Source organism: Grammomys surdaster, unplaced genomic scaffold (genome assembly GCF_004785775.1).
Source record: "Grammomys surdaster isolate TR1022 unplaced genomic scaffold, NIH_TR_1.0 373, whole genome shotgun sequence".
Taxonomy (NCBI): Eukaryota; Metazoa; Chordata; class Mammalia; order Rodentia; family Muridae; genus Grammomys; species Grammomys surdaster.
The window spans coordinates 11,271,506-11,281,404 of NW_021604792.1; the positions used below are offsets into that span (position 1 = coordinate 11,271,506).

At 38.7% G+C, this 9,899-nt stretch overlaps 1 protein-coding gene across 2 annotated transcripts in view; it reads right to left on the reverse strand.

Moving 5' to 3' along the window:
* Clec9a (C-type lectin domain containing 9A) overlaps positions 1-9,061 on the reverse strand; it is a 14,769-nt gene extending 5,708 nt beyond the window's left edge. Inside the window, exons 1-3 of one of the 2 annotated variants that reach the window (XM_028780998.1) lie at positions 8,956-9,061; positions 7,631-7,711; positions 1,698-1,823 (exon numbers count right to left, since the gene is read on the reverse strand). In XM_028780998.1, coding sequence (XP_028636831.1) covers positions 1,698-1,823; positions 7,631-7,711; positions 8,956-8,963 — 215 coding nt within the window. In that variant the 5' untranslated portion in view covers positions 8,964-9,061. The remainder of the gene's footprint in view (positions 1-1,697; positions 1,824-7,630; positions 7,712-8,955) is intronic. The other variant, XM_028780997.1, reaches the window with a different exon arrangement.
* Positions 9,062-9,899: the final 838 nt, after the last annotated feature.

The window sequence follows — 9,899 nt, forward strand, 5'->3', positions numbered from 1 at the left end:
GGGAAGGGAAGGGAAGGGAAGGGAAGGGAAGGGAAGGGAAGGGAAGGGAAGGGAAGGGAAGGGAAGGGAAGGGAAGGGAAGGGAAGGGAAGGGAAGGGAAGGGAAGGGAAGGGAAGGGAAGGGAAGGGAAGGGAAGGGAAGGGAAGGGAAGGGAAGGGAAGGGAAGGGAAGGGAAGGGAAGGGAAGGGAAGGGAAGGGAAGGGAAGGGAAGGGAAGGGAAGGGAAGGGAAGGGAAGGGAAGGGAAGGGAAGGAAAATAGAGGAGTAGAGGCCGTGCATGAGCACATGGAGAAAGAGGGGAGAGGAATGGGGAGAGAGGGGGAAGGGGACAAGAGGACAGAGCTGGAGCAAGAAGGCAAGAGAGTAAGAGAGAGCTGAATGGGTAAGCAGCCCCTTTTGTAGTTGCTTCAGGCGTACCTGGCTGTTGCTGGGTAACTGTAGGGCGGAGCTTAGACAAAATGCTAACATTCCCCCATTTTGGTCTAATTACAAAAGAAAAGATTTGAAAGAGGTGATGGTGGAGCAGGAATAGAGTAGTCACGATCTTTAGCTAATTCCTACTGACTTTGGGGTGACATGACTCTAGGAAACCTAGGAAAACAGGTATGGGAATGTTGGTCTAGTCTTAGGAGAGCTGGCTGTTTCCTTGCTGTCCAGGATCTGGGGAAGCATCTGTGGATAGATCAGAAGGAACAGGTCCAGTAGAAGTGTCTGTGTCTGTGAGAGAATATTACAACATCTGGGGAATAACCCTCAGCAACATGAAGCATTCAGCTAATCTTTTAGGGACCTGAACTCTGACCAAGTTGAGATTTATTTATTTATTTATTTATTTATTTATTTATTTTTAGTCTTGTCACAGAAAAGGATTTCAAGACAATTTGAAACAGAGCAGGAGATTGTGAGAGTCACTTTAATATAGACTTTAATAAGCATGAGAGCTAGAAGTAAGAGAGGCAATGAGAAAAGAGTCACCTGAAAGCATGGTTGTCAGCTTCCCTAAGGATAAGCTGCTAAAATAAGACATATCCAAGTATGGGTTCAGGCTCCTCAACGAGAGCCACAAGCAATTGTCCTCGCATTGGCCCTGATGCCATGCTCTCTGGCTCTCTAGAATTACAGCCCATAACATTTTTAAGAAATCATTGCATTTTGATAAGTGAGACTATCAGTTGGCTCTGGAGATGCCTCGGGTGGAATTACAATCTTATAAAGTAAAACCAGGAGCCATTAGGGTTGCACACAGGGTTCAGTACAGGTCCTTTCCCTGTAAATAAAATTTCTGGTCATGTTCCTAGAAAATTGCAGGTTTACAGCTGAAGGGAGAATAGCAGTAGTTAATGACCCTGGAATTCTGCTTCCTTGAGGTCGAGGTCTTATTACAAGATTCATGGATAAGGAACTCTTCTCCCTTTTCATCTTATTATTGTCTCTCTTCCAGATCTGTTTTGGTACCCACTCTAAACCTTAATAATCCATAGAGGACAGACTACATGGAACATTTTCTTTTGAGCAGCTGCTGCACACATCTGGATCTCTAGAGAGGTCACGTATTCTTAGCTGAGAATGATATCTCATGGCTGTCATCCCAGGATGCTGAAGCAAGAGAGTCACAGATTAGAAAGCAACCATGGTGAGTTCTGGCCAGCCTAGGGTATGTGACCAGCAATGCAAACCAGCTGGTCCTCTGTCAGTTACCCGAACGGAGAGATCTTTGTAGTGAGGCTTGGCAGTTTTTCAGCTGCAGTGTGTGGTTCAGCAAGGCTGTATCCTGTTGGATGAGTCTTTCCTGCTGCTCCATGACAAGAGCGGACACCTGGGAGACTGTGAGAAGGGCGAGCATTCTTCAGCAAATATATAATAAAAGTAATCCCCCAGCACAGATCAAAGAAAGCATCAATGAGGGCACAATTTGCCTGGCTTTGGGTTTTTATTTAAAATTTACATTATTCAAAGAATCAAGTGCTACAAATTCCACACTGAAAAAAAAACAAACAAACAACAACAACAAAAAAAAACATGTGGGTCATCGCTTTCTGTTACTCAATCAGCCTCAGTCCCCAAGAGCAGATAAATTTATCAAGTTCTTTTAACAGATATTTTCCAGAGATATTTTAATTTAAAAAATCTATCAATATAAAACTTCTGTTCAGCCTCTTATGCAAAGTGTAGGTAGGAGCCTGTTTCCATGATGGTGAACATTTGATTTTATTACTTAAGTATATTTTAACCTTCATTCCTGTAAGTACACAAAAAGTTCTCACTCATTAACTCATTATAACAGGGAAGCAAATGAGGTAGTCTTACCTCATTTTACACATTAGAAAGCTATTTTTAAAATGAGTGGCTAGATGGAAAGTTTGTGGACATTTAAATTTCATTCAGTATCTCTAAGTTACCTTCCATGTAATGTCATTTTACACAGTGTTTCAAGGTTATCTGCATTTACAGATCTCTTTCTGTTTGAGACTGAAATTCTCTTCACAGACATAAACAGGTTGAATGTATTTTCCTGTCTATGAAATGTGTGATGACAGCCTTTGTAAACACCACACCTTCCATTGGCTTTCTAGTACTTTCTTTTGTTCCCTGGTGCCAGAGTCAGGCTGAGTAATGCACCTGAAGTTCACACAAGGCATGATGCAAGCGAGTTAATGGTGTAGCTTGTAACTGCAGGTCTGAATATTTGGGAACCGCAATGTGACTAACTTGTCAGCATTGTTTATTGATAGCATGCTGGATGGTTTGCCCTTTGTTTTAATGAGACCCTGAGAGATGCCTTCTGCAGAGGCAGGTTTCCTAGTCTCAGCAAAATTGTGTCTTTATGATCAGCAAAACATAAAAATCTCCAAGCAAAACTCTTGGGCTTTTTAATACCACAATATCCTGTGCAAACATCAGCAGTTCCTGAACCAACAGAAAACCGTGTCGTAGTGGAAACAAGCAGGAAAACGTATCTGCCTTATCCATCCAGATACCTGCCACCTCTCCTTTTCCCCTATTAACTTGGGACAGCATCTCATGTATCTCAGGCTGGCCTCAAACTCAACATGTAGCCAAGGGTGACTTACACTTCTGATCCTCCTGCTTCCTTCTCCCATTTGCTGGAAATGCAGGTCTGGGTCACTACTATTCCTGGCTCCTTCCAAGATCCTTCTACTGAGAAGTATCCTTACTTTTTATGGACGTATCCTTACTTCAGTGCTGTTAAGTTGCATTCTTATTGTGTAATGAACTAATCTCTTTACATTTCAATACACTAACACGCTGAGGCCTGATGTTTAGGTCCTAGGAGTCTCTGTCAGCAACCATCACTGTGCCTAGAGATATTTGTTGACCTATCACCTGTTTCAAAGATTGACTTTGGTAAAGCTGTAAGCTACTGTGTACATTTCATTGGACACTGACATAGCTGAAAAATACTTGTCTTACTTGGGACAGCGTCATTTTTATTTTTTGGTTGTATATTCTACATAATAGAAAGGATATATGTTGTGGCATAGAAGTTAGAATGGAAGAAACAATGGAGTTGTTAGCAATGATATTAGTACGGGTCTAGTATTAGTCAGTACTATCAATTTAAAAATTAAAATTATCATTATGCTAAGACTCCTGGCAGTTTTAGTTTTGCATGTGAAACTATAATCTCATGTCTATAGTGGTACATTTACACTTTGACTTAATTGGAATCATTGCCATTGTAACTATGAGGAATTATGTCAATGTTTTCCCAGATGTTTATGCAGTGTTCTGTTGTCATTTAATGAGTAGCTTCCACCCACACTCTCTCCTTCGTATAACTGTCTTTACCTTATGTTTCAGTATTTTGCTATCATCCTTTTCACAATTTTAAAATATATATATATATATATATATATATATATATATATATATATATATATTTCTTCTACATTATCTTCTAGTTCACTGGATTTTTGGTAGTGGTGGTTTTCATTGCTAGATACAATACCCAGAACTCTGTGCTCACCAGGCAAGAGCTCTACTACTAAGCTAAAGCCCCAAACCTTCACCTATTTCTTAGCTAGGTTGATATATTAAACTCTTAGTGTGGGAAGGGCAGGTGACTGCTGTTGCAGATTGTTAAAACATACACACAAGAATAGCTGCCCGCCACACATCTCTATGATTTGAATGGTAGAACCAGATACATCTTCATGCTCACATTCATGTAGCAAGCATCTTCACAATTGAGATAATGGCTCTATCCACCACAAAAGCATCCTGTCTTAATTTTTTAACTAGAATTTTATTCTGAAGCAAGTTTTATATGTAGCTATAAGCCATAATAGATTCCATCAGCTCTCAGCCAACTTCCACCACATGGAACCATCTTTAAAACTGAAGTTCAGTGTCACAACTAGGATATGAACATTGATAACATTGTGGCATGGCATTTCTCCATCGATGTGTAGGTGCAGCAGACTGAGCTTTTATGAAAGTGGTCCATTCCCCTCAATCCTTTACATGCTCTAGTTCAGTGGTTTTGTCATTGTGATGATATTATCGAAATAAGATATTATATTTTTAAGGGTTTTTTTTTCCTCCACTTAGGATGCTTTCCTGGAGATTTACCTGGATAGTTGGATAAATCAATAACTAATTGCAGTTTTATTATTGAAAATATTTCTTTGACCTTAATTACCATATTTATTTAACCAATCATTCACCAAAGGATATCTTTGTTGTTTTGTTGTTTAGGTCTCGAAAATTGAGGTGTTATACACCAGTGTATTGATGTTTTAGTGAATGAAAGTTTCCGATTTTCTGAGATGAGTGTTTGAAGATGCAATTGTTGGGTGGCAAAAAGGTCAGGTTTTAATGAAATCACTGCCCTGTTCTTCCAGGGACTGTATCACTGTTCAGTCCTACCAGGGATGACATCGCAGCCTTTGACCAGGGATTCAGCTTCACAGACCCATCAAACACATGGTGATTTGGATTTTCAGCTTTCTGGTGTATGTAATGTGCCTCACTATGGTTTTAGCTTGTTTTTACTAATGGCTAAAGATATTATACTCTGTTTTCATGCTTGCTTGACACTTCCTTAAATTCTTTGGTGAAATGTGTTGTCATGTCATTTTTCCATCTGCCAATGGAATGGCTTGGTTGTTTGTTGAGTTCTTAAAAGAGTTTATCAACTTTAGGCTCAAGTTATATCACTGCATATGTGGTTTGCAAGTACTTCCTTCTCCCGTCTTGTATGTTCAGCCATTGTTATGTTGAAGTAGGTATATCTCATCAGCTTTTACTTTTATTAATAACTTGTTAAATCTTAGATCTAAGAACTCTGTATATACTTGGAGAAATAATTTTTTCCTTTTTTTGTTTTTGTTGTTGTTGTTTCTACTTTGGTTTCGACACTACCTAGAGTTAGGAGTAGAAAGCTAATATTCTTTATTTTATTATATTAACAACCTGGTACAGATGGTAATTGAAATGTAATAATCTTCTTTTTTGAAACTTGAGATATACTTTTCGTATTCTGATGACCTTTACTGGATGAGCTGTATTTCAAGTCATATCTGCTTTGCTTTTTATACTCTGAATGCCATGGAGTGTGTCGGATGATAATAGGCATAGAACATGGCATGGGTGCATCAGATGGTAACGACAGAGAACATGGCATAGAATTCATTAGATGGCAATAGACAAGAGAAAGGGAGACTTATGCTTGGAGTTTTGCTCTACATAGGAAGCAAATGCTTGACCTTTATTGGTGTTTGAATTGTGATTAATTTTCAACAAATTAGGAATAATGACTGAACAGTGTTGTTTCCTTGGAAATTGTAACCAAATACTTCTACATTTCCCAAACAAAATTACCGAGTATATGATGCTACACACTGTAGCTAAAGGATGAGTTGGAAAAATGAAAATTTACTGAAAGATCAAGAAGAAAACTGATCTCTGTGGAAATATTTTGTACTATAAGATTTTCAAATTGATACTTAATTGGCATATGGCATTAAGGAAAACCCAGAAACACAAGAGGATGAGGGGAAGAGACAAATCTGCACACATTTTGGAAATGACTACTCAAGCAGTGCTGGCTAATATCTAGCTTGTACTTGTTGAAATCCTTGTGTACACATGTGCAGAGTGTCCATGCGTATATGAATATAATTTGTAGATTATCTTTCAAAAACTATAAATCATTTATACTCTATAAATGGATTGTTAACTTTCTGTTTTCGTGGGGAAACACCACATAAGTACATCTCTACAATGATACAGTGGTTTTAGAAAAATAAATTGCATTCTTTTAGGTGATTAATTTTATCAGATTGTTCTATCTCACCATGCGAACTCCCTCTTAATATAAGTCTAAGTGCCTTTATAGCATTTATGTGTACTCAAATAGTTCTTAATTTGTTTATTCATCCATTTGTACATGTGGACTCTTAAAATGATAATAACTAGAATCTGCCCCCTGCCAGGTTCAGCTCTCTAAGGTGCCTCTTCAGGGACACAGGGTATGTCTGATTGGGCTTCTCATCAAAAGCCTGATGTTCCTGTCCCTTTTATAGGGGGAGCTTTGGACACGGGGCCAGTTCAATAACGGGCCAGGTAAGGGTGTCCACTCTGCACATTGTAGAGGGGATATCTTCGGCCCATGGGTCCCTCATTAAAGAAGTTGACTGAATTTGCCTTCATTTAACCAGGGACCTGTCGCACTCCCTCCTGCCTCCCAAAGATGTTTGTGTAATTGTATAACCCCCTCTGTTAACAGTGGCTCAGAAAAGCTTTGTACTAAAAGCATGGAACCCGCACAGCAGTCATTCCCAGGAAACGGGTCCCCTGCTGGTCCATGCCTTGCCCTGTTCAGAGGCCTCTTGGCAGTGCAGCCTGCTTGTGCTGTCCTGCATCCAGTGTGTCAGCCTGGCTAAGTGTGAGAATGGTAAGCCGTTTCCCCTTTGGGTTACTTAGCCACGGCTACTCTTCAGTTCCTTTTTTAAAAATAGCTTAGCTCTCCCCCACCACCACACCACTACACACACAGGGTTTCATGAATCCCAAGCAAGGGCTTGAACTCCCGTTTAACCAAGAATTATCTTGAACTGATCTCCTGCCTCCACCTCCTGAGTGCTGAGGTTACAGGTGTGATTACCTTGCTGACTTATGAGGTGCTGGGGACAACCCAGGGCTTCATGAGTGTTAGGCAAGCATTCTCCAGCCAAGCTACATCCCCAGTCCCTCTTTCTAGAAAACATCATTAGTTAAATACATTCAGGGGAGAAGAGGTCACAGATCAGGCCAGCTGCCCCATCCTTTAGTGCAGGGTCAGCTCCCAAAACCACCCTGCTTTGTAAGCTGGTGATTCTTGCCTGTAATTACCCCAGATCTGCCTAATTCCAAGATGCCATTTAGGAGGTAGGGGTCTGTGACCAGCTATGGGATCCTTGGCCACTTGCTTCATGATTTGATACATTTGTTGTATTCAAAAACTTGACCTGTAGGATGCCATTAAGAGTCTGTTTATATTTTTTGGAATATTTGTATTACAATTGTTAATAAAGGCCGGTTTAAAAACTTAATAATAATAATAATGATAACTATTCGTAACCCATTTACGTTAACAGGTAACGCTGAAGATATGCTTTTGTACTTACACTTGATGCCCAAGAAAATGGATGTTGCTAATAAGCCCACACAGACCACACAGGAAATCACTGTCACAGCACACCATGTTCCTAAATGTGGAATCAGACAATGACATGAGTCAGAGAAAGCAGTTGCAAGGTGAAGGTGATATCAGGATGAATGGAAGAAGGATTGGTCCTTCCTACTGGAGAATGACAAAGATTTGAAACTCTAAGGCAATCTTTGCTTAAATTCTCTCAGATGAACCTATAGTATGGGATATATCTTACTAGGAAAATATCAAATCCAACAGACTTAATAACACCTCTCTCTGATCCTAATATAAACTATTGTGATTTTAAAAAGAAATTCCATTTATCTGTCTGTCTGTCTACCTATCTAGTCTTTTTCAATAATCTCACTAATACCAACCAAAAAATTTTGAATTCTTAACATGAAAACTCTCTTACCTGTTTTCAGCATCTCTTGAACATGATTCATTGAAGTACTTTTAATTTTAATGAGCAACTTAGTAAATGAACAAACATTTCCAGCTAATTTTACAACTTTTCCAGGAAGAAAAGTGAGTGATATGGCTTATTACATTATTCATACTAATAAAAAAATTGCCCTTACATATTGTGATAGGCCTGATAATGTCTTACCTGAGTTGACTCTGAGTCTTGCCTGGAAATTTGAAATGGTGTTTTATGTGACAAGAGATATTCTGAAGCTAATACTGTATTAGAGATCTGATATAGGAAAATTAGCTTCAATTAGTTAATTTGTATCAAGTCAGGACTAAAGACTAATCAATGAAATTACTAGGGAAAAATATAACAAAACACTTCTTAAGCCCATCTAATTACTTGTTGTATGGTGTTATATATGACACCTAGTTGATGAATTAAAGAAACTACAATAAAAATACACAAAAAGTTACCTATTTGAAAATATTTTGTGCTGTAGAGTTGTAAAAATAAAAAGTGGCATAAGATGTAGAAACGACTAAATCAAATACTAAAAACATAACTGCATCGGCATGAAGACATTTTTTCAACATTTCTTACTATTTTTCAGATAATTTGCTGACTGTTTTACATAAAAACTAAAATAATTTAAATAGTATAATTTCTTTTACTTTTTGCAAATTGAGAGGATATATCACATTTCCTGAGCCCGGGGCCCTTCACTTACTCCTCCATGCTGCTGAATGTATCAAGCACAATAGAAAGAATACTCTAAAGAAGTAATCTCAGATTAGGAGAAACACTTGGTTTTACCACAATATACAAACATATATTTACATACATGTAAGATCATAGTTTTCTACTAAGCATTTTTCATTTATTACCTGAGCATTTGCTAGGGGACAGACACTTCTGAGAGGTCTCTGAGGTAGGAATGTCCCACTGAAGAGAAGTATATATTTCTTCCTCATGCATGCTGAAGGTACTTGGAGAGGTAGAGCAGTCTATATAGGACCCTGACATGAAGAACGTTGGTTGTAGTTAGGAGTAGGTTGGTACAAGAAATGCAACTGGCTGCCTTTTCACAGTAGTAAAATGCAACGGGGATTAAGGTGCATTATCATCCAGAAAGTGGAACTTCTGAAGCTTAAACTGAAGCATAACTCCATAAATGAAGAAATGAGAATTACTGAACTCAAAATAGCTACAATCAAATTATACTGTTGCTCTGATTTCTACATGGGAGCAGATGCTAAAGATGAGGTGCACCATGTAAACTTTAGTTTGGTATAAGATATGAAACACAAAGATGATGCAAGGAATAAAGATGAAGGCCGTTAAATCTAGGCAAACCAACTTGTACATAGCTTTTGGATTTCCAAACAAAAAAGCTTGGGAGAGATTTCACCCCTAAATTTATTTTCAATCAGTCTGTTGATTAGGGTAATACTGACTGTTACTATAAGTAAACTTCAAAATACCAGTCAACACTGGCAACATTTAGATCTCACTCATGGTTTGTTCCCAGAGATACTAGTTAGTGGAGAGCTTTCTCCAAAAAAGGACCTGAGTTTCTTTCATCTTCTGGAATATTAAAGCCATTATGGAAAAGGGAGAGAGAAGGTGAAGAACCCACACTTGCTTCTTGAAAGCCATAACCTGGGAGTGCTGGGAATCACAGCCGTCTCTATTCATTGCATTTCCATACTGGACATGAAGAGTTCCATACTGAGTTTTCCCAGGGAAGCATCATCAAGAGGTAACTTTGCTCGTGGAGAAGGAATCAATTATTTAATGGATGGATGACCGTTTTCATCACATCCTGTGA